Source organism: Temnothorax americanus, unplaced genomic scaffold (genome assembly GCF_048541705.1).
Source record: "Temnothorax americanus isolate GAGA-0224 unplaced genomic scaffold, ASM4854170v1 Scaffold9, whole genome shotgun sequence".
Lineage (NCBI taxonomy): Eukaryota > Metazoa > Arthropoda > Insecta > Hymenoptera > Formicidae > Temnothorax > Temnothorax americanus.
In genome coordinates this window covers 4,559,851-4,583,104 of record NW_027509812.1, presented here as the reverse complement: position 1 = coordinate 4,583,104, position 23,254 = coordinate 4,559,851, and the positions used below count along the sequence as shown (strand labels likewise).

Here is a 23,254-nt window from a genome sequence, read left to right as displayed (position 1 = left end):
CTCGATATTGATCACCCATTGATCGTGAGTCCGCCGCGCCGTTCACCGTTCACCGTCCGCTGCGTGCTCGCACCCTCCTGCAAAAGTTATTCACTGGCATGAGGAATTATTATATCCCTCAACTGTCTTCGTACAATCGAGAACTCTCTCTATCTCTCTCTCTCTCTCTTTATACTTCTGAATTGATTTAAATCTATAATTTTACATAGAAATTTAAATTTTCCACCAATTTATTTACTTGACGATCTTCGAATTTACGTCACACGATCAAAGTATAAATTTAAAAATATATTAACATATAATTTATTCTTTCTTAAATTCGAGAAGTTGTGTGATTATATTTGTAGATATCCAAAATTAAAAGTCCCAAGCAGTATAAAGTCAAATGTGGATTAGAACTTTCATTGTAAGAGGAATATACTGCAAAAAATTAATTTTCGCTTGATAAACATTTCCCTGAATTTTTCAAGGAGAGGAGTAAAAGGGACAGAGGGAAGGGGAGGGTGGAGGGGGGGAGGGAGGGGGAGAGAGAGAGAGAGAGAGAGAGAGAGAGAGAGAGAGAGAGAAGAGGGGGCATATCCATTGTTTCTATTACTGATTACAGAAAAGTATTAATTCCCGAAATATTTGTAAATAACAAAGTATCGATGGTATATATTTATCGATACATATACTTATACGTGTGGAAGCTATCCGAGTCGGAAAAATCCTAGAGATGGACGAGACGTAAGTAAGCGAAAGGAGCGCGTAGCGGTGGCCGGTGAGCAGCAGGCAGCAGTGGTCGACGTGGTCCTAACTTGTAACTCCGAATTGTCCAAAAGTCCGAAATCGTAGAAAAGAAAGAGGTTCGGTTCGCGGTCGGTTCGGCGGTGTTCGAATACGGCGGAAAAAAATGTGGCGACACTGGCGAGTGGCGCGTGGCGCGCCGTCGGCAAACAAGGAAAAGTGCTGCCATCACGGAAGCGGTCGACGCTCGGCCGCCCCGCTCGGCGACGCTATCGGCGATTCCGCTCCCTCCAAAATCGCGCGTACATTGGCAACATTGTTTTTTGGTAGTTTACAAATAAAATGGCCGATATGTGAGGCTAGTTTGTATGGACAATAAAATATGCAATTATGTAAAATTAATGACCGTCGGCCGTGCGTGCGTCCAAGTCAAAACGTAGCCCCGTGAGCGCGAAACACGGAAAAAGTGCGCGGAGCACGAGTGAGAGTGTGGGATCGCCGTGGGAGGAAGGTGGAGGTTGTCTCTCAAGACCCGTGGACGCCGCGGGCCGCGGGCCCGAAAGACCGAAACCCGAATATCCGAAACGAGGATATCACTCGTGGTCTCCGACGGATAGAAGAGCCGCGGCGGCGTGCTTTTTTCTCATTGGCGTACAGTGGCGCGGCAACGATACGAAAGCGACTCCTGGAGAGGCGTAGAGGCGAAAAAGGGAAAAACGGCCGCCTCGCTCCGATATTGCCGACGTACGGCTCACCTTGTCTCGCGCAGCCTTCCGTCTCGGACTCTCGGCTTGTGCTCCCGGGGCCCGCATCTCGCGATCCCGAGATCGGCGTAAGCGCCTCGGGTGCACGTTGCACGCTTTTATGATTGTAGCGACATAATTTTGCTAGATTAACCGCTCGACAGCCCAGTTCTGTAGGCCGGGCATAGCCGGGGATATCTGCCTACCTGCTCGTGGATACCGAGGTGTTCCGCGTCGAGAAGCTCCGGGGGGCAAGCCGCTGCTCTACCGTTTAGCGTCCCGTTCCCGACGGCCGTTCTTGGCACAGATATGACACCCGTGCTTTACCGCCAAGGCCGAGATACTGGAGCGTGACGGGTACGTTTACTTGGAACCTCTCAAAATATTTCCCACGGATCGGTTTGTTATAGTGGAAAGGACTGGCACGGAAAATGCATTGACCGAGACGGAGCGACGCATCAGCGGTGCCGCGTCCAGCCAGACCGATCCATCTATCGCGACCCTGACGAATATGTGTACCACTCCCGGGAATGCGGGTACAGGTTTCGGGTACGCTTGGTCCTTCGGACCGGGGACGGAGACCCGAGAGAACGCCCAAAGCGAACTCGCGACGAACATCAGTTACGCCGTCAACAATAACCAGGATCAAGGATCCAGTCAGAAGATACAAGTCGACGTCAAGCCGACCAAGGTTACCGCTGCCGCTCATCGTCGTCCGATGTTTGCGATGAACGAAAGTTGTCAGCAAACGCCGACCACGCATCACGGCCATACGGGCGGAGCGCACAATCAAACGACCCACGGCACTCACGTTCGCGCTAAAAAGCATCACGACGTGTTTTCGTTAACGTGCGACAAAGGGGGATGTAATTGCGACGCGGCTCATCCCACGCCTCCGCCCTCCTTGTTCTCAAACACCTTAGTTTTTACAACAGCCGACAAGCACGCCATGAGCAAGCACTTCATGACGCCGATCGGCCCGTTGCAGCTTACCGCGGAAGAGTGCAATGAGATCTTGATGAAGAGAGCGGCCGCTGCGTCCAATCAAGCTAACGCGGCGAATAACGTTGCGACCGGTCAGACGGACAATACCGCTCACTTTGGCCATGTTTTGACCCATGTCAATACGACGCAAATCGAGACGAAAGTCAAACAGCAACAGGATATGGGAAGTCAGGTCCGTGTACCGAAAGAACGACCGTATTCTTGCTCGGAATGCGGAAAATCCTTTCTTCTCAAGCACCATCTTACCACACACGCGAGAGTACACACCGGCGAACGGCCACACATTTGCATTCATTGCGGCAAGAGTTTTGCGCACAAACATTGTCTTCATACGCATCTGCTCCTGCACAGCGCCGAGAGACCGTACCAATGTCGCGAATGTAAAAAATCTTTCACGCTGAAACATCATCTTGTGACGCATACCCGCGTGCACACGCGGGAGCGGCCGTTTATCTGCCAGGAATGTGGAAGAGCGTTTCCTCTAAAACGTCATTTAGTGACGCACAGCAAGTTCCACTCGGGGGAGAGACCTTACGTTTGCGAAGAATGCGGGGAATCGTTTTCGCAAAAGGATCATCTTACGATGCACTCGCGCTTCCACGGCAGCCTACATCCATTCGTTTGCCCCGATTGCGGTGCAACTTTTCAGAGGAAGTTCGAGCTGGTTAATCACGGCCGGCTGCACGGCAGAGTACCACATTCGTGTACCGTCTGCGGAAAGGAATTTCTGCAGAAGCGAACACTTTTAGCCCATATGCGTTTACATACGGGCGAGACACCCTTCGCTTGTACCGTTTGCGGAGAAGCGTTCCCTCGGAAAGTAGACCTGGTCGCTCATTCTAAGATTCACAACAATAATGCAAATACCGATGAAAAGTCCCTTACGTGCAGGTGAGATATCGCATCGTTATAACTCTAATTGCCGTATTAAGAGTGCGCTATATAAAATTTACAAATAATTTTTTCTAGATTAAATCTATGTTTGATAATTTCTTTCGCTTGTACTTTTAACGGTAGTTAGATATACTCTGACAGTGAAATATATTTATAAGATGTATCGAGGAAAATTTACTGCTCGTGTGTATATGTAAAATTTTAAATATATCATATGACGTCACAAAATTGAATCGATGAAGATATTGCGATATGAGATATGGCGTCAAAGAAAGTTGAATCAAATTTTTGTTCTATTTATGGTACATGTAAATATGATTTAATGTACATCAATATTGTTTACGAACGCCAACATCTTTCAAAATTATTATATGTGTTTGATAAATTGGAAGAGATAAATTTAACTTAATATTATTGCACAGTGATTGCGCTTACAATTAGAATAGAAGGAAAAGATGAAAATTATATTAGTTATTATAAGGGGTACGTTCAATTTTCGTACCGGTAAAATAAACGGTTCTTAACGAGCAATTATTATTTCAGGGAATGCGGGTTGGACTTCCCGAATCGAGAATCTCTAAATTTGCACCAGAGGTTACATACCGGTGATCGAACGCTTGTAACAGACCTTTGTGGATTAGCAGCCGCTTTTCAGCAAACTCCGGCACATTTCCTTACCCCGAACACTCCAGGAGCACATCAGGTACAATGATTATACATGTGTCAATTTTTATTACGACTCAATACTAACAATGCCTTTAAACAATGAGATTTGGCAAGATTAGCAAATTTATTTTGTCTTTAATGTTAAAAACATTTCAGTATCGAATAAATGTAGCAATATCTGCTCAAAATGTGAAATATGTAAATTATAAATAATATATTTTTAGATGAACGGACCGATAGGAACTCCGGGTGTCAGTCATATGCATGGCGCGACGCAAACATCGCCACCAGTGGGACCAAAACCTAAGCCACACATTTGTCCCGATTGCGGCCGCGGTTTCGCACAAAAACACGGCTTGTCGCAGCATCAACGACGTCACACAGATGGCAGTTGCCACATAAGATCACACGCGTGTGACAAATGCGGCAAAGCCTTCTTCCAGAAGAACCATTTGTTGTTACATCAACGTCAGCATATGGATCCGCCACCAAGTATACTTAGACAACAACAGAGGCAAGCTGCTCAAGCTGCGGCTCAGCAAGCGCAACAGCAGCAACAAGCGCAACAGCAACAACAGCAGCAGCAGCAGCAGCAAGTTCAGCAGCAGCAAGTGCAACAACAAGTACAGCAGCAGCCACAGCAACAGCCGCAAACGTGTACCGTCGATACTAAAACGATTCAACTACAGGCAATACAACAGCAGGTACAGCAACAGGTGCAACAACAGGTGCAGCAGCAACAGCAGCAGCCGCAAACGTGTACCGTCGATACTAAAACGATTCAACTACAGGCAATACAACAGCAGGTACAGCAACAGGTGCAACAACAGGTGCAGCAGCAACAGCAGCAGCAGCAGCAGCAGCAGCAACAACAACAGCAGCAGCAACAGCAGCAGCAGCAGCAACAACAGACGCAGCAGCAGCAGCAGCAAGCATGTTCCGTGGACGCTAAAGCAATACAGTTGAATGTCACCATGTGAGACGGTATAAAGATGAGGGACTGGAGAGTCCTTGAAACATTAGCACTCCCAAATGCGCACCCCGCTGCCACCCTCTGCACGCACTTCTCTTGTACTAACAATATACGTTAGATATATATTTATTATCTCTAGATTCAAAAATAATAATCAATTTTACATACCAGAATAGGAATATACAAAGAATATACATATATATACACACACTATATTCTAATTACTATAAGGCTTGTAACAAGGAAATAATAGTAACCATATATTAGTGTTTTACATATACAATTTATAAATATACAAATATAAAAAAATATATAAATATATAAATATATAAATATATACTCTAGACATGTAAAATGAGACTAAAACAAATTAGTTGCCTTAACGAGAAGAAGAATTTTAATGAATATATTAACTATTACGTTTGGTGATTTTTTCATTTACTTTTATTTAGTAGGACATCACTTTATAAGAAAACACATATTGAATAAATCAAGATAAAAAAATAAGTTGGCCGTGTATCGCTGCTTTGTTGTTATCCTTCTCAATGTATTTGTGCGACGGTAATCGAAAGAGGAGATAATCGATGTGCGAACGGTAAAACAGTAACGGAAAGGCGGAGATTCTTCCGTAAACGGTTTTGGCGAAGAGAAAGAGGGTGGCAGACATTGCGCATTTATGAAGCATTTTTAAAGCTTAGATCTATATAAGATAGCATTTTAGCCCCGCGCAATTTATATTTTTACGTTAAACGTACGAACAAATTGTTCGTTAAATTTTAGAAATACGTAAGAATCCCCGGTTTTATAAAATCCAAATATCAATAAATGGATGTAAATGTTTTTCGTGAGGAATTAACGCGATGTACGGACGCCATATATGATCTTAACGTTATATACGAGAATTAACGCACATATTAGTTTTACATCGAGTTATAAAAGTTACAAGATTAATACATGTATTCGCGATACGCGTATCGATCTTGTTGTACGTGCACTTTGCGTTTAGAAACCCAAGAAGCCTTTCCACGTGCTTAATTCTGTCTTTTTCGATCGAAACGTTTTCTCCGTGATAACAAAATGTACGTCGCGCGCAGTTACGCGTGCGATTGCTCAGCGGGCTCTTCTAGAAAACGCAAATTTAATTTTTGTCAACAAGAGTATATCAATTAATAGTATATAGCTAGAAAATCGGAAGAAATACGAATAAAGGTTTCCTACATAGTTTTAATACGTATCTATCTTTCTTTTCTGAAATAACGTAGAACGCTGTCGATGCCGCATCGGTATCTACAGATACGAAGAACGTGTGAAATTTAAAGTGCAAATTTCATCACGCGTCAGCTTTTCTGCCTCCTTTCTGTCTCGAACAAAATTATAGGTATTTTTTTTTCTTTTGGCTAACACATAAAATTTTCAAGTCTTTCTTTTTTAAGTTGCCTCGTCTCTTTCTTTTCCGTTTACAAATTTATCAAATAATATAACGCTCGAGAATACCGTGGATCCTACATCGATGTGTAAAAGTAAGTAGATATCGCATAAATCACCTAATACTCTCTTGTTCCACATATAACTTTAGAATTGTATCAAATATTGATCAAAAAAAGATCGTACATATATATTTTATTTTTATTAATATATAAAAGCTAAATAAGAAAAAAAAAAGATTCAAGTTATATCTTTTCATTAATCTAATATTTTTGAAATACACAAGCCGACATATTTTTCACCATGTTTTATACTTAAAAAACATGTGCTAAAATTGACACAAAAAAAACATCACACAATACTATAACAATATACTTTTAAACGGCGAATCTCGTTGAAGTACTTCAATTATATCGGAAGTAGGCAAGAAGACATCGCGATTGGAAGGAAGAGTTAAGAGTTTAGAGTTTGCTCTATCGAAATCTCTTTTGTAAAGCAGGAACATCTCGCTTATACATTAATACATTTACGTGCTTGTCGCATAGAGAATCAATTACGCGTAGAACGCGTGCACGTTCAAAAGATCATATCTATATGATATAGATATATATCATCGTCATCGTTGTGAAATTATGCGTGAGTTGGAACTACAAACTACATATAATTGTTCGCGTTTCGTCACACCCCATTTATCCATGCCAATGTCACCCGTCACCTAGCGCCAATCTCGCGTTGAAACATTTTCTTTCGCTGCGTTTGTATCGCAGTTTGTAATTCGCAAGTGACATTCGAATCAAAGAAAGAGTTTTATGCAAATCGCGATAAAGCCAGCTCATCGAACGCAAATGCGAGCGGATCTTGAATCTCATTTGAATTGACTTTGATGCTGGAGCGGCGAGCGCCGAAGACACGTTCGAAATTTGAAATGCTTCGCGTTCTAAAATAATGATCTCTATTAACGTCGAAAACGTACAAATTATAAGTGAGAAAAATGTACTAAAAGGATCTATTCAAAGAAGCGCATTACATCTGTGTTCCTTTTAACTCTTTCCGCTACATTTATTTATATTATCTCGCGATAAAAAACAATAAGATTCGCCAAATTTTTTGTACATATATATATATATATATATATACATATATATAATAAAATAATAATAAAAATCTAACTCCACGTGCGGAGCGAATATATATCTCAGCGGTTTTTCTTTGAAAACGAAAAGCAAAAATAACAAGCGGATGTGTCACATAAAGACTCATCCATCGGAAGACGATCATCTTTGTAAAAATTCTCTGTAAAAAGTCGCGCGAGAAGAATAAGAGGTAAAAGGAAAATGATGAAAGAAGGAAGAATATGATATTTACTCGGTTACTTGGGCTAAAATAATCAATTCACTAAAATAAAGAAGGGGGAGATATATGTATTTTCTCATAACATTTTTGCGACATAGATCGACATAAATGATATAAATATTGGTCCGCGTGCACACATATATGATATGCATGGTACGAATCGTGAAATCTCGACGAATCGCAAAGACAAAAGAGAAGTTGGTCAAAGAGGAAGACAACGCCGCGAGCGGCGCGGGCCGCGAGCCGCGACGGCACGTCGCGCGCCCTAGCGACGATGTCCGCAATCGACAGTCGGGAGTCGGGCGTCGGGCGCGTGCGCGCGGGTCATCGTATGCGCGATTTCGCTTGGCGGTTGGCGGACGAACGACGAACCGAAATAAATCGAAGGTCCGAGCGCGAGCGCCGAGTCGATCAGCGGCATCAGCGCCAGCGCCGCCAGCCACCAGCCAGCGGTACGGCGTTCGTTGGAGTCGGACGTCGGACGTGCGCGTTTCGCGTTAGTGATGATCAAAACGAATCGTCGTCGTCGCCGTGGTCGCTCGTGGCACAGCACGCAGACGAAACAGCCGTGATCCGTGCTCGGTGTTACGAGTCGCGAGGCAGAGGCAGAGGCAGACGGAAGACCGAGAACACCCGCGCCGTCGTCGCGCTCCGCCGCAGCGGTCACGGATGCATATGGAGGTATGCGCGTCAACGTCGTCAACGACTCGTTCCCGATCGGACGCTTACTCCCGTACGCGCGTCTTTGTTTACCACGACCAGCTCGACGCGGATCGACGCCGCGACGCCCCGCGGTCGCGAGTCGCGACGCGCTCGCTCCAAGTTTTCTCCGGCGGCGTTCGGCTCGAGGCCGTGGCCGAGGCCGAGGCGTCCCCGTCGATCGTCCCGGAGCCCGGAGCGGAGTCGGAATCACAGTTACGTACTCCATACTTGGCCGCCTCGAACTACGCGTCATTGTTTTCGAACCGTTTCCGCGATCGGATTTGGCGAGAGACATCCTCCTCGCGACAAAGAGGTCGTCGAGAGATCGTCGCGCGTCGCGCGTGGCACCGAGGACGATGCTCGCGGGTAAAGCCGCGGTTAAAGCATTCGGGTTTGTGTACATACGTTCTCAGCTGACGGGGCCCGTCAGCTGCCTCGTTCGTCGCGTCTCGCTCCGCCTCACCCCTCACCCCTCGTCCCTCGCCCCTCGCCTCGCGTCGCGTCGCGTTCCGTCTCGCTTTGTCCGGCTCGAATCACCTCGACTGCCGTCTCTCTCTGCCTCTCCGCCGCGAGGATCACGTCGGATTAACGATCCACGATTCTTCTTCCGCCGCCGTTATCAATGGGTCGCTCCGATTTTCTCAACGCGCCTTTCGCGCGCGCGACACGAGCCATCGAGCGACTCTGGTTTTCTCAGGAACGATCTCTATGATATTTCAGGACGAGAGAACGGATCCGGGTAGACGCGGGTGTCCGTGCGACGCGCGACGCGGTACGTGGGACACTCGGACGTCACCGATGCGCACGGGGTTTCGCCCACTTTCCTCGGAACCTCTTCTCGAGATCGAGACGCAAACGTTTAATCGGATATACGCAAAATGGACCTGTTTAGACGTCGATTCTACTCGTCGCGCACGCCTGTTTACTCCGAAGCTGTTTATTTCTCTTTCCGCGCGTAACGGATCGCGTGTTCGCACGCGCACAGGCATACGCGTACGATAAGCGATACACGAATACGTTCTGTCACCAGATAATGCGCATCGGCTTGTTTTGTATACATTCACAGCTGATTCGAGACGCGTCGCGTTGCGTCGTAGAAACATCGCGGCATCGGCACGGTTATCTTATGTTAGTCAGCCGCCACAGTTCTTCTCTCTCTCTCTCTTTCTCGATTTTTCGCTCGAATTGACACGCTGCCTGCGTCGCAACTATTTCCGTACAACTTTTCACGATTATTCCTTTTCCGTAAGTCGCTCGTACGATTTACAATTTAAAACTTTTCTCCATTATTCGTATCTTGTAACTTTATAACCAGGAAAACGAGGATGCGCGACGAGCGACAAACGGCTGCTTATTAATTAAACCTGAATCAAAGTAAACGTACAATATATATACTTTATGCCCGAATTTTCATTATTCGTTTTAGTCGCGAGAATCTCGTTTTTCTTCGGCCGGACGCGCAATTGTGCATCGGCGTTTAACCATCAATTTCTTTGGAACACGATTACTTAAAGAGCGTGCCTTTTCATCGGTGCGATCTGCGATCGTTCAATCGCCTTCGCGGCTTCGCGCTCGCGAGGAGCGGGAGGAATCGCGCGAGATGCCCTTGCGGATGCGAGATGCGACGATGCGACGATCCGAGCGTCTCGGACGCGACATTTATGTACGCGACTCGATCGAACGTGGCGTCGCGTCGCGTCGCGTCGCGACGCGCGAACCTGTTGGACAACGGTTTTGTGTACATTTACAGCTGACTGGACTATATCAGCTGACTGCGCGCGACGGAATCGTCGGGCGTCGCGCGTCGCGCGTCCTCCGCCAACTTCCTCGCCAGAGTCGGTAGAAATTTTATTTTGCCTTCTAGAAGAATATTTAAGAAAAAAGTAAGGAGTTTGATTGAAAGCATATCGCGAGTGCACGAGGGATATATATATAACTGTATGTAACGTTGCGTTCGCGTTTGCAAGGTCCTTTCTCTTTTCTTCAACTATTTTCCTTGTTGTTGAAGCGATATTTTTCTCCAAATTAGTTGATTAAGAGCCCGGTGAAGTCTCTATTGCGTTTGTTCGAGCGTCGAGCATTGGGGGTTCAGAGTTTATCTTTTTCCTTCCAATGTGGAGTAAAAAAAGATAAATTCTGAACTAACGCAGCCAGTTCGGCAATAGCAAAACAGACTCGTTACATCATATCCTATAGGAATCTTTACGAAATTACCGCGGATTGTCGGCTCACTTGGATGCTAATGACGTCTTTTACTTTCCAGATATATGTATTTCTCGATTCCGATTTGCATCGAGATCAATAATTTGATCGGCCGCGTCTTCTCTATGCCGTACTTGATCGGCGCGACGCGACTTGCGACTCGCGACAACGCAACGTTTGCGGCGAGGGCAATGGCTCTCGCTCGTTCGATCCTCGTTTGTAATGTAGCTAATGCGGGGTAAAGGGGTTACGACTCGGGTAAATTCTCTCGTATAGAAGGCACGGTTTATAAATAACTTGGGGGGCTTTGCCCCTTACCTCGGCCCCGGTCGTCAACCCCTCTCACTCGCCCCTCCTCGACCCGTCTGACGCTTGTTCGTTATAGGAACCGCTTTTTCTTAAAAGTATTAATAATCCGTGGCGTCGATATCGATTCTTACGTTCGATAAATATTTGACGGCCGATTTTGTTGATCGTATCGGAAACTAATTACGTAGAATAGAATGGCCGACAAAGTTTGATATATCCGACTGAGGGATTGAGTATGAAAAAGTAAGTTACGAACGTGGAGAAAAGTTATTTTGTGTTTTTACGAGTTTTTAATCGAAGCCGAGCGAGGCTCGAGGCTCCGAGTCTCGCGCGGCAACTGACGTTGAGTCGAGCTGATCGCGTCGTCGTGCGCGTACTTGCGCGATAAGAATAAAAAAGACGCCGTTGCGTCTGCGATAAGTGAGCGATGACCTTGACTAGCGTATTGACTCGAAAGTCCCGTCTCCCTTTGTTCTCGGACATCCGTTAGGGAACCCGTTCCCATATATTCTCGTTCTTTTCTCTTCGCCGAGCCAGTCGTCGCGCGTCGGTAAGGATATAGGATCGAATTCGATATGTACTCGCGAATCCGAGCGAATTCCAATTCCGATACGCGACTCCGATACTTCCGCTCGACGGAGTTGGATTACCGCTTACAAAAACTGCTACCTCATTCGCTCGTAATCGTAAACGAGCGAGCCACTTTCGAACGCGAAGAGAATAAGGAACGAGGTGTGCGTGCGTTACGCTCGGAGATGCCGCGACGCCAGGAAGAATCCGCGAGAATATCCGCGAGGTCATCGCGGTATCAGTTTCGATTAGCAGGCATCTCGTGAGAACGTGTGATTAGCGTTCGTAAAGCGTATGGCGTCCCACCGCGTTCTAAAGAAGGATATAAGCGGAGTGCGCGTCTACTCGTACTACGCACAGACTGTACAGACTACGGACTATACAGAGAAAGCCTGTATCTTTAACGATTCATAATAACGTCCTTGTCTCTTTGTTTGAACGCGCGCCAGCACGTGGCGGCGCATATCGGTCGATATAAAGTACATCGATGCAATTGCCTTTGAAAACTACGTTGCTTCGCTTTCAACGTTATTTCCGCAACTGTCGTCGTGCTCCTCGTTGCGAGCCGTTTCTTTTTATATTACGAAAATGACGGACCAGGGAGGGAGAGAGAGAGAGAGAAGCAAAAATTTAATTACGTTACTTATTGATGGCTAAAATTAAGAATTTCGCAAAGGAAATATTTTGTACGAAACTGACTGCGCGATATATTAATCTGCGTTATATTAATCTTTCGCGTTATTTCTAATTAGTCCACTTTAAATGTCATTGTTGATGCAATTTATACTGGCAGACACTGACAAATATTCGTCGCGTAATTCACGGAGGTGCGATCGATATGCTGTCGGCACGGAATGCGTGTATCGTGAAAATTGCAGCCGTGCGCTGCGTAACAGCGCTTCCCGAGCCAATGTCAGACCGTTGCCGTAAAAAGCTATTTGCCTTGCGTTGCGAATAACATTTTGTTGAATCTATTCGTGCGATGACACTCGCACTCGGTATATGTTCGAATCTCCATCAAAACGGTAAAATTTCCCCGACCTTGCGCAATAATACTTAAGGGATTACTTTTGCTTTCTCGTTTACGCGGTTTAACACGTGCGCGGCTCCGTGTCGCCCGTGTCCCGAAATCCCGTGTGCGCGAAAGCAAAATAAAACAATTGTCTCGCGCTATCCCGTTGCAAGACGGGTCTAAGGTTGCAGCGAGAATCGATACGAAATGAAAATCGACGTCGCGTTTTTTTTTTCACCGTAAAATCTCCTCGCTTTACAGGTGTCTCCGAACCGGCGCTGTCTGAACCAGCTCAACAGCTGATCGGAGCACGAAGCGGCGGTGAACGGGGCTACTGTCGCACCACCACCCCGCGTTTCGGAGAACGTCAGTCTCGTGTCCTCTAGGTAAAAGATTAAAAAATAGAAGAAAAAACCGCGTAAAAAAAAAATCTCCCGGCGAGGAGAAAAAGATCTGTATCCTTACACCTGGCAAGAGGATAGGAGGATAGCGAGCAAGGGCGAAGTGTATTTTCGCTCGCTTGGACGCGCCATCATGGTGAAAACTTTTCAAGCGTATCTACCTTCCTGTCACCGCACTTACTCGTGCATTCACTGCCGTGCTCATCTCGCCAATCACGACGAACTCATCTCCAAGGTAAGCGCAACCTCGATCGAGTTCCTACGACAAATCTTTTGCATTCTTCTTCGCGACCGAAGGTTTCTGATCCCGTATAGAATCCTTGCCGCGAATATGATGGACCATCGTGGAATATTGCGACGTGACGTTGAAGAAACTTAAATTGTCAGCGTATTTTGCGCTAATCTATATTATAACGAGTATACAAATGTTGATGAGAAAAGAAATTATTTATAGATATATTTCGATTTGTTTATCGCGAGAAAAGACTTGTACGATTTTTTGCTTTTAACGTCATAATGCGTCAGTATATGCGACAAGTGACCAGAGAAGTTATTATGGGATTGTTAAGAGAGATTTCTTTTAATTGGAACGTTTTCATTTTTTCATCAATTTACCTGTTACGGACATCCGGGTAGTATGCGAAACGAATCGCAAAGTTTCTGATTATTATACGAGCAAGCGTAATAATCAGTTAAAATCAGAAATGGCTGGCGTAGATATTCCGCGTACACAATAGCGCGCGATAACGTGGATTATTGCTATCGTTTATATTCTGTCGGATAGCGATAGTTCCGGTTAACCGAGAAAAAAATTTATTACCACCCCGAGATACGAGGCTGTAGCTAAAAATTCACGCTCCGATCTTAATCGCAAATAGTTTCATAACAACTAATAATAGGCGTATAACTCTATGTCTCTTTTTTTATATCGCGTAACGCATTGTGACGATATAAATTTTGTTCGTTTTGCATTTTCAGTCCTTCCAGGGCAGTCAAGGTCGTGCCTATCTTTTTAATTCTGTGTAAGTATAACTGATATGTTGAAAATAGAACAACTTTGAGATCTTTGGCATTGGCTACCTTTAGAACACGTACATGCGAGATGTCCTATAGAACTCTATTTTTATTCTTTTGAGTTATCAATATCATTTTTTGATCAAGTCGAAACTATTTTTCTTTAAAATTTGATCTAATATTTTGTTTGTTTTCTATAACACCTTCTCTAACATCTTCGCACATAATGCCTTATTATTTCTATGGCTGTCGCACTAGGAAAACACCACACTGTGAAGAGCGAGGATAAATGAAAAGCAAAGTTTCCGCGTTCCAATTTGCCATGCAAATTTAATTTGTGTGAATTCTTTAAATTATTTCTAGTTTGTGAAAACTATATATATATATCCAACTGTATCGAGATAATTTTTCGATGTTTTGCAGTTTTGTAATTAACATAAACGAAATGGAAGTAAATATTCTTCTTGATCTTCCAATTTTTAGCAATGGTGTAGTAATGTTTAGTAATGCAACTTGGGGGTATTCTTTGTGTGTTTTATGTCAACATCGATCGATACGTATACATATAACACAGAACACATATGACAGAAATGGAAAAATGATAATTACGTTACGTAGGGTGAACGTAGGTTGCGGTCCCGCGGAGGAGCGAGTTCTATTAACTGGGCTACACGCTGTCGCCGATATCTATTGCGAGTGCTGCAAAACCACCTTGGGATGGAAATATGTTAGTTATTCATTTATTTGTTAAATTAGTCTCTTGAATGAAAAAAGTTTGTGACGTTGATTGTCTAATGATATTTTTTTAGGAGCATGCGTTCGAGTCGAGTCAAAAATACAAGGAAGGAAAATTTATAATCGAACTTGCCCATATGATCAAGGAGAATGGATGGGAATGAAAAGCAGTGGGGAATAGAAGAGTTCCCCGTGCCTCTCGTCAAACTTTTCCTGATAATGCCTACGACGTTGTTCTAATTGCAATGTACGGCCCCTCTCTATTCGAACCACCAACGAAAGTCTGTGATTTCATTTGTGATTTATAATCTTAGTAATCTTCGTTTCGGACAATTCAAACAAACGCAACATCGGTTTGCTTCTGATCAAATCGAGCAAGCGAAGGTATATCGCGGCGATCTGTATTCGTCGGTGGACACATCACCGAGTATTGTAAAGAAATTATTTTTCAATGGAGGAAAAAAGTAGAGTAAGATAACGATGTCGAGTAATGGTGGAACATGACGATGAAGGTGCCATGGTGGAAATAAAAAAGCGAGATTGCTCGGTACGAGCAGTGGGGTGCCCCCCCTCCCTAATTTTGATTCGTCATCTTTGTAGACATTGCGTGCAGTCGTGTGTCGACACTGAATGTTAAAAATTAAACGCGCGGGGCACCCCGACGATCAGTTTTATCTGTTTTACGCACCGGAACGGCGCAAGTGCCACAGACTTTGCCGGACTGATTGCCTGCCTGCCGCGTCTGTCATTGGAATTTCACTGCCGATATTCCTAATGTTAATTAAGAATGCTGCGCCGTATTTAGACGGCGTAGCGGTAGTTCTAGTTTAGCATACATTATAGAGTACTAAAGCCTATATTGCATTATTATAGGACTTCGTGGATATAGAAAATAGGAATGAATAAGAGTAATGGAGGCAAGAAAGAGAATTTGAGTGAATGAGAGAGAAAGAGAGGGAGAGGGGAAAGGAGATATAAAAGAAAAAGTCTGGTTAAGTGTCACGTGTACATGTTTGGTTTTACGTTCGTCATGCCTGCCAAAATGTCTGTTTATCTGCCAGTTGCCACATTATTACAGTAGTATCGCGTTGTAATACGTTTTCATCGCCTGAGTAGGATGCGGTGTGATTGAACGTTTTCGTTATCGAGTCTTGAAACTGCGCCTTCCTATGCACGCAATATATCTGAATCTGAAATATAAAGAGGGTGATTGTGCTCGTTTTTTTTCTTAATCTCTCGATCTTGTTCGTAAATATTTTTATAAGATCCAACTGTATTTACGAAACAGTTAGTAATGACAGTCGCGATCCTATATAAAGATAACTTTATTGAGGATTTAACTTTATTAGTCACCAAACTTTCGATTACACAAGTTTACAATCGAATATCCATAATAAAGTTGTCGCTTCTCATACTACGCTACATTGATGCGTTTTCATACAATGTAGCCTTTATTTTTTGCGTGAGAAATTTTCCTTCGAAATATCATTATACAGAGGCTGATTATACACGAATATATCATTTGTGCTGTATTCCTTGATGAGCTCTTCCGTTGCTATCTTCTTGTTACGATTATCGAAACGACAGTTAAACAAAATTCATAGAATTTATGGCGAGTGCACTTATTAGAAAATTGGATAAATATAAGCTGCGTCTGTGCGTGATACTTAACGATTGACTTGTATAAATTTATGACATTAATCGACTGACTCGTGATATCGACGTTTTAAAAAACCATTTCTATTTTATGCGCGTATTATTATATTATATTAACAGGAAGATAGCTTTATCGTGTTTATTGCATCAAGCGATAATCTGTTTATATTGTATAAAGTATTTTGTATATCTATTATAATATCGGTGATCTTCGTTTGCACTGTATTCTACTAGAAAATTATATGTAGACAAAAATCATATGTTTAACTTTCAAATGCATACATATGAAAGTGCAGTGTATTTGTGCGGCATATGTAGAAAAATGTTTGCCTACCTATCTTGGACAGATTGACAGACTAACTTGATCGATTGGCGACTAACCGACCGACCGACCGACCGACCGACCGACTGTGAACAAACAAATAAAATAATTGAATGAATGAATGGGAGAATGAACGAGTGCGTCGGCCTAATATTCACGCTGTCACTCAAAGAGTACTTTTTATATTAATGTGCCGATATCCTTATCCGCACTCACCTTTTCGGAACCTTGTTAAAATGTACCTATCAACACTAACTCTGTAGTCTTCAGCCTCCACAACTTCCACCATCACAGGTTTTGCTTTGTAAAACGTGTTCTTAATAAAAGGAAAAAAAATGAATACACAAAGTATTGAAGATAATTTGAACGTGTTCTCTCTAAATTTTATAAAATATTTGCATAAACAATTGATATATAAATTCTCATTATATAAATATTTCTCAATCAAAATAACAAGATAAAGGTCAGTCATCTTGACAATGAGTGCGGATATAAATGCGCAGTTTTCTGACAAAGACCACAATAAAGGAAGCAGAGATTGAGAGGTAAGTTATTACTTTAGTGTTCCATTTTTTTCTAATTTTTCTATTTCCTAAGCGTATATCGTTTATTTTCATATAATTTTTATTAAAGTAAGCATTGAAATCTCTTCGGCGCTCAATTTCAAATGGATTCCGTTTCACGCATGCGCCTTTCGTTCGACTGCGCGCAAAGCTGCCAACGCACAGCGAGTTGCGCTTCTGCTTATATGCTGTATATGCATACGTATATGTATATGTATAATAGATGACAATGGACTCCGCCACGGTCATTTGATCGTTTCCTGTTAGCGTTAGGTTCTTATAATTGTTTTTTTTTTGTTCACTTTTTGTTTAAGTGCGAGCAAATTTTTATTCGTCGTTATTACGTGTTTGTTAGACGCGAAAGCTAATAGCGTTAACCTAAGCGCACTGCCTATTATTTTAGAATTAATGATGAAAAACGCAAAGGCCAAAAATTCAAGGTAATTGTAGTCATGGAAGAGGTGACAGAGGTTTATTTTTACAAATCATTGAGATGAACAAAGCATTGTGTCATCCGCAAATCAATTACGAACTGAACTATTCTGTTATTATATTAGGTACGTTTAATTTGCAATGTAAACTTTTGCAGAACATGCTCGGGACCTTTTAGCGATCAAAGTGGGTTCTTCGACGTTGTCGTTCGACCGATGCTACAACAGGGGCACGAGGGAGAATTATGCAGCTGGTTGAAAGAAATGAGTTTGATTCGTACAGCCTGCAATTGTCCTCATTCGGATTGTAAAGGGCGTAGTTTAATATGGAGTCCTGCAAGAATCGTAGACAAATATATTTGGTCTTGTCCTGACTGTATGAGAAAGCAGTCCATAAGAGAAAAGTCTTTCTTTTTCGGAATAAAATGTGATCTGAAAATGTGCCTTCAACTGATATTAGGATGGTGTCAACAAATTCCTTGTGAAGCTACTGCTACTTATTTAGGTTCTTATTTATGTAATATATCTTTTACGATAATATCAAGATTCTGTATAGTTTTAGATAGATATGTATATATTATTGCAGATGTAAAGAAACACGTTATTAGAAAGATATATGAGCGGTGCGACGAGGTTTCCGCAATCTATGTTAGAAAACATCCAGAGGATTGGTTATTGGGTGACAAAGGTGCAATATTAATTGTGGATGAATTTCCCGGTGGTTATATGACGGAGCATCAGCCGGACGTAAACTCTGCCAAAAAACGTAATAATAATTCACATACAATAATATGCGTTGCGGAAACAAATACTATACCACCTCGCATATGGTTACATATGATTGAAGCTATGCCAGAGGTAATGTTTCAATGGAGCACATTTTAATTACAAAAATATATCGTATAAATATTATTCTACTTGAACTTTTACATTTACTTTACATTGTATAAATTGTTTATTTTATAGCCACAAAAAATTGACAAGTTACAATCAGGAGTGGACAAGAGTAACATGGTAAAAGAAGCTTTGAAAGAGATTACGAGGCACACAGTACCAGGAAGTTATATAGTAGCAAATGATCGTGCTCGCTGTTGCAGTTATGAATCTTTACGGAGTCTAAGACAATACAAAATAATCAGTGTTGAACAGCTGCAGAAATTTGATCCACCTGGTAAAAGTAAACTTCTTGACAATCTCGGTAATTACCTATTTTAATAACATCAGGGTTTAATAACCTTTGCGTGTTTATTGTTGTTCTAAACAATTTTTGCGTAATTATTTTTTTTCTTTATTTTAAGAAACAATTTGGCAAAGTGCCGTCGAAGTTTGTGAGGAAGTTCAAGAAGCTACGCATACATCAGGCCAACACATCATTGCTAGGCATTTATGGAGACAAAAATTTGGTGCGTCACCTTCTACCGCGTTTCAAGATATGCTGAATCACATTGCGGAATATTATCGATTTTTTTAAGGTCAGGCACAAATATCGAAATCTCTTTCGCATCATTGCGTTACAGTTGCTATCATATACGACACGGTTATTTCTCAAAATAATGTTATATTTCTTTATAAACGTATATGAAATAGAGAGATATAGGAAAATCAATTTAAATATTTTAGATTATATACACGTTTTACAAGTTGCCTTATTAAATCTAATATCCATTAATGATATATATATATATATATTTTGCTATCCACAAATAAAAAGTGAGTATAGGAATAAGTGAGTATATGGAGTATAATATATTTCACAAAACTTACTTTTTATTTGTGAATAGTAAAATATAAATTATAAATGATTATATTGTTAAGTCTTCCAAGTATTAATAAGCATTTTACTAATTACGTAAAATTAAGCACTGATAATAATTGTTGACATATTAAAATTATATAATAAAAAGATAGATTTGAATATGCTAAGAAAGTGAAATATGAAATAATACAATTCGTGACAAGTTATATCTAATGTTTTTATCTTTGTGCTAATATTGGCAGAAACTAATATTAAAAGACTGACGTTGACACTCTACCATAGAATATTAAAATAATTTTGAGCCCAATAATGTAGCAATACTAGCGTAAATATGAAATTATAATAATAACATGTATCCATAATTTGTTTTCTAATTGAAGAGATATTAAGTATTTTAATCTTAGGTGAACCTCTTGTTTTTTTAAATATCCACAAATATTCAAATACGCACAAAATTAAATTTATGATATAACTTTTTATATATTTTTTTACAGTAAATTTCTCTGTTCTAAAGTTATTGGATTAAGTACTTTCTTTATCCTAAAATTTCTTGGTTCTCATTCCTATTCAATTAATTTAGAATGAAAAATGGATAAATCAATAAAAGATAAAAGAGAGAGAGATATTATGATCACGTAAGATAACCCAAATATGTGAGTAGGAAGAGAACAGGGCGAGAGGAGATAGAAAACTTATAGAATAAAAATCTTTTAGAATAGAGGAATTTGAATTGTGTATTGTTTTCATACAAATGTTTGTTATATAACGCGTCTTTTAGTTTTATTGTGTTGGATATAATTTTATTTTCTATAAAAGGTTGGGCAATCTGCAGGACTCGTACTATGTAATCTGTTTACAATTTATCAACTGTAACTATATAAAATTATAAATAAATTTTTAAAAAATAAAAAAAGCGTGCTTTTTTGTCAATTAATTAAAAATGTGAAATAATAATTTTTTTTATTTTCCTGACATTCTTTAAAAATTCAACATTCTTGCTTAAATTTTTACTAGTTTAACTTATAATTAACAACAACCAAACGGTAAATATTGAGTAAAAATATATAGGAGTTTATTTCCATATTTCAAGAAATAAGTAAACGGAATACTTTATCGATAGATAATGAAAATTGTGACTATTGTGAGCTAAAAAAAATATATATAGATTTATATTACATTATGCTATTTATTAAAGTAAACGTTATAACGATAACAAAAATTAAATTTAAATATTAAGAAGAAAAAAAAGTGACTCATGAGGGGGCACCCGGGTTTGAACCGGGGACCTCTCGATCTGCAGTCGAATGCTCTACCACTGAGCTATACCCCCAATTGTCTATTACTCTTTGGATACGTAGTCTTCAAGATATATAAGTGATTTATTATATTTATCAAATATATAATTAGAAATAAAATGTTTAACTGTATATAATTTCAAAGTAATTTTTACACTCACATCAGAACTCACGTCATGCACTTCGATAGATTTTTCACTAAAAAAAAAAACTTTATTTTTTATTTAAGTTATTATTTCTAATAGCTAATCTTATTTTTATTCAAAACGGAACGCGATAAGAAAACCGTAGCGTTTATCAATTGTAGTTTTTATCAATCGAAACATTTATCATTCAGTTTTTTACATTTTCGAGAGCAATTTTTCAAGTTTTTTATTTCAAAAACTCTTCGAGCTTATCAGTGCTTAATTTTTATATATTTTAAAGCAAAACTTGGTAAATAGTAAAGTAAGTCTTTTGTGTACTCGTTTGATAATATAGATTATAGATTATCAAACTTAGTTTTTGTTTACAGGTTTCTGAGACGCGGCATGGTATCTAAGCAACCCTTACGTTAACTTGCTCGTACCAATGCGGAGCGTTCAGTGCGCTTTCCACCCTCTAAAGGTACGTTTCACTGTCGCCACAACGAGTCGACCTCGTGGCCGAAGCAACATTTGACAACCAAACTTTGACTTTTGAAATCTGGCGCCAAAATAATGAGCAAACAACACAATTTAGTTGCGTAATTTATAACGCGAGGTAAGTATATATAAGTGCATCATCAGTTAAATACACATATATGTCATATTGAATATTTACGACGATCGACTAAATTCTCCGCATATTGTCCGCTGATATCACGTAGACATCTACAGCACACTTTTATATTTACATCATTAATATTTTTTTCTTTGATATAAAGTTTACTTCTACTCTTTCTTCTGCAAGGAATTAAAAATATAAATAAAATATAATTTGATTAAATATGATATAACTTAATCAAGCAAAGAGATATATATTTTCAGTTTAATTTTTTATTCGATATTTTATTTAATGTTTTGAAATCGATATAATTTTTCACTAATTATATAAAATTATTTTAACAATTTTAACTTCTATTTGAAATATGTATCTCGTTAATTTGCAAAGATTCATAAGTGATTTATATATGTCGATAAGATTTCTAAGAATACTGGTACAGGGAATAAACAATGTAGAACAAGATCTTCTACATCTTTCTACTTTTCAGTAAAAGTCAAGTTTTTGAATATTTCATTTACGATTTCTCATTATGCTCAAGTAATGTAAATTTAGTCACTTACACTTATCGATAAAAATTAAAAACAAAAAGAGAGAAATTATTCGTGAATTATTAAATACAAGTTTTGTGTGTGTGTCTTTTATGTGCGCATCAGGAAATATATTTGGCAGAACACAAGATGTGCCTAATTGTTTTATTCGTTCACTTTTGTATAAGTAAATGCATGTGATACATGTGCACTGCGTTCCGATCGATTATACCAATTCGGATCTCGTAAACAATAAGCACGTGATATATCGAAGCGTGGTGCACGTAACGCGAAAAGGCAGAAATGTTACGGTTGAGTATTAATGATGATGCGACGCAACATCGCGAAAAACGAAGGTCTCGGCGAATTATTAACGGAGCAATAACGGATCGATATTCGGCATGGTGAATCAACGAAATAACGATTTTCAGTCATCGCCGCGTTACGGTGCGAGTTCGTTGCACGTATGTATGTATGCACATGTACGTATATATCTTGCTCACGAGGCTATATGAGATCTTACTCTAATTTGCGCGGCATCCAACCGATATAGAAGCAATTTTTCTTCGGCAGAAACGCCGAGATGCTTACTTCGTTAATTAACGACTAAATATAAGGTGTTTTTGGAGAAGATAATTGACGAAATTTTTTCATTAATTTCAAGTGGCCTTTACTTAATAAGATTTTAATTTAGATTTTTGCATAAAGATACTAAAATTTAAGATACGCCAAAAATATCTTAAAATGCGAGTTTTCTATTTATTTATTTATTTCTTTGGAATTGTTTGTAAGCCGAATTATTGAAAATTGCATAACAGTGTCTTTTTGACCGAAGGTGAATATTGAAAAATACACATGCTCAAACAAGTTACTTATTAAGCTGGCCTTCGTCCAATTAATTCATCATCTCTTTGTAACAAAACACTAGTGTATTAATACAATATAAATATTAGAACATTGCCTAGACGGATTGTCATTGCGGAACAAAGTTATACAAGGACAAATATGAAATGAATTAGATTCCAAAAAGTATAATGACATTTTTATTCCATCTATGCTGCTGGATCTAAAAACGCTATGCGTATCAGGGTTTAGATAGCCCCCTTATTAGTGTTTTAAGTCTTTAAGTAATCAGTTTTCTGACGGCTCGTACGATCTACGCGAGGCGAAGATTAGAATTCGACACGTGACGACCTTGCCGTGGTATCAGCCATTATGGTTCTTTATAGG

At 40.4% G+C, this 23,254-nt stretch overlaps 3 protein-coding genes and 1 non-coding gene across 7 annotated transcripts; 3 read left to right on the top strand and 1 right to left on the bottom strand.

Annotated features, from left to right (window-relative positions):
- The first annotated feature begins 1,031 nt into the window (after positions 1 to 1,031).
- Positions 1,032 to 6,235, top strand: LOC143907886 (uncharacterized). Its single transcript, XM_077424946.1, has 3 exons — positions 1,032 to 3,365; positions 3,912 to 4,071; positions 4,259 to 6,235. The coding sequence occupies exons 1-3, from the start codon at positions 1,981 to 1,983 to the stop codon at positions 5,012 to 5,014; spliced, it is 2,301 nt and encodes a 766-aa protein (XP_077281072.1). The 5' UTR covers positions 1,032 to 1,980; the 3' UTR covers positions 5,015 to 6,235.
- A 1,843-nt stretch (positions 6,236 to 8,078) lies between these two features.
- On the top strand, positions 8,079 to 17,069 carry Ypel (Yippee-like). Of its 2 annotated transcripts, none has more exons than XM_077424967.1 (5): positions 8,079 to 8,466; positions 12,842 to 13,216; positions 13,960 to 14,003; positions 14,614 to 14,722; positions 14,805 to 17,069. In XM_077424967.1, exons 2-5 carry the CDS (start codon positions 13,115 to 13,117, stop codon positions 14,892 to 14,894), a joined length of 345 nt encoding a protein of 114 aa, XP_077281093.1. In that variant the 5' UTR covers positions 8,079 to 8,466; positions 12,842 to 13,114; the 3' UTR covers positions 14,895 to 17,069. The 2 variants fall into 2 exon arrangements, with proteins under 2 accessions (XP_077281093.1, XP_077281094.1); XM_077424968.1 differs by lacking the exon at positions 8,079 to 8,466 and adding an exon at positions 10,151 to 10,370.
- Positions 17,070 to 17,482: 413 nt separating this feature from the next.
- Positions 17,483 to 22,930, top strand: LOC143907887 (uncharacterized). Of its 3 annotated transcripts, XM_077424949.1 has the most exons (6): positions 17,483 to 17,711; positions 17,861 to 18,219; positions 18,289 to 18,560; positions 18,669 to 18,900; positions 19,001 to 19,174; positions 21,268 to 22,930. In XM_077424949.1, exons 1-5 carry the CDS (start codon positions 17,680 to 17,682, stop codon positions 19,171 to 19,173), a joined length of 1,068 nt encoding a protein of 355 aa, XP_077281075.1. In that variant the 5' UTR covers positions 17,483 to 17,679; the 3' UTR covers position 19,174; positions 21,268 to 22,930. The 3 variants fall into 3 exon arrangements, with proteins under 3 accessions (XP_077281075.1, XP_077281073.1, XP_077281076.1); XM_077424947.1 differs by lacking the exon at positions 21,268 to 22,930 and having other exon boundaries at positions 17,484 to 17,711; positions 19,001 to 20,371; XM_077424950.1 differs by lacking the exon at positions 21,268 to 22,930 and having other exon boundaries at positions 17,487 to 17,711; positions 17,861 to 18,207; positions 19,001 to 20,371.
- Trnac-gca (transfer RNA cysteine (anticodon GCA)) lies at positions 20,717 to 20,788 on the bottom strand. The gene has a single exon. It is a non-coding gene; the product is annotated as a tRNA-Cys (tRNA).
- Positions 22,931 to 23,254: the final 324 nt, after the last annotated feature.

Coding starts and splice junctions, on each gene's coding strand:
- LOC143907886 (XM_077424946.1), top strand. CDS start 1,981: ATGTGTACCACTCCCGGGAATGCGGGTACAGGTTTCGGGTACGCTTGG. Junction 3,366..3,911: donor GAAAAGTCCCTTACGTGCAG/GTGAGATATCGC, acceptor TTATTATTTCAG/GGAATGCGGGTTGGACTTCC. Junction 4,072..4,258: donor ACACTCCAGGAGCACATCAG/GTACAATGATTA, acceptor ATATATTTTTAG/ATGAACGGACCGATAGGAAC.
- Ypel (XM_077424967.1), top strand. CDS start 13,115: ATGGTGAAAACTTTTCAAGCGTATCTACCTTCCTGTCACCGCACTTAC. Junction 13,217..13,959: donor ACGACGAACTCATCTCCAAG/GTAAGCGCAACC, acceptor TTGCATTTTCAG/TCCTTCCAGGGCAGTCAAGG. Junction 14,004..14,613: donor GCCTATCTTTTTAATTCTGT/GTAAGTATAACT, acceptor TACGTTACGTAG/GGTGAACGTAGGTTGCGGTC.
- LOC143907887 (XM_077424949.1), top strand. CDS start 17,680: ATGATGAAAAACGCAAAGGCCAAAAATTCAAG. Junction 17,712..17,860: donor GCAAAGGCCAAAAATTCAAG/GTAATTGTAGTC, acceptor AAACTTTTGCAG/AACATGCTCGGGACCTTTTA. Junction 18,561..18,668: donor TGATTGAAGCTATGCCAGAG/GTAATGTTTCAA, acceptor TTTATTTTATAG/CCACAAAAAATTGACAAGTT.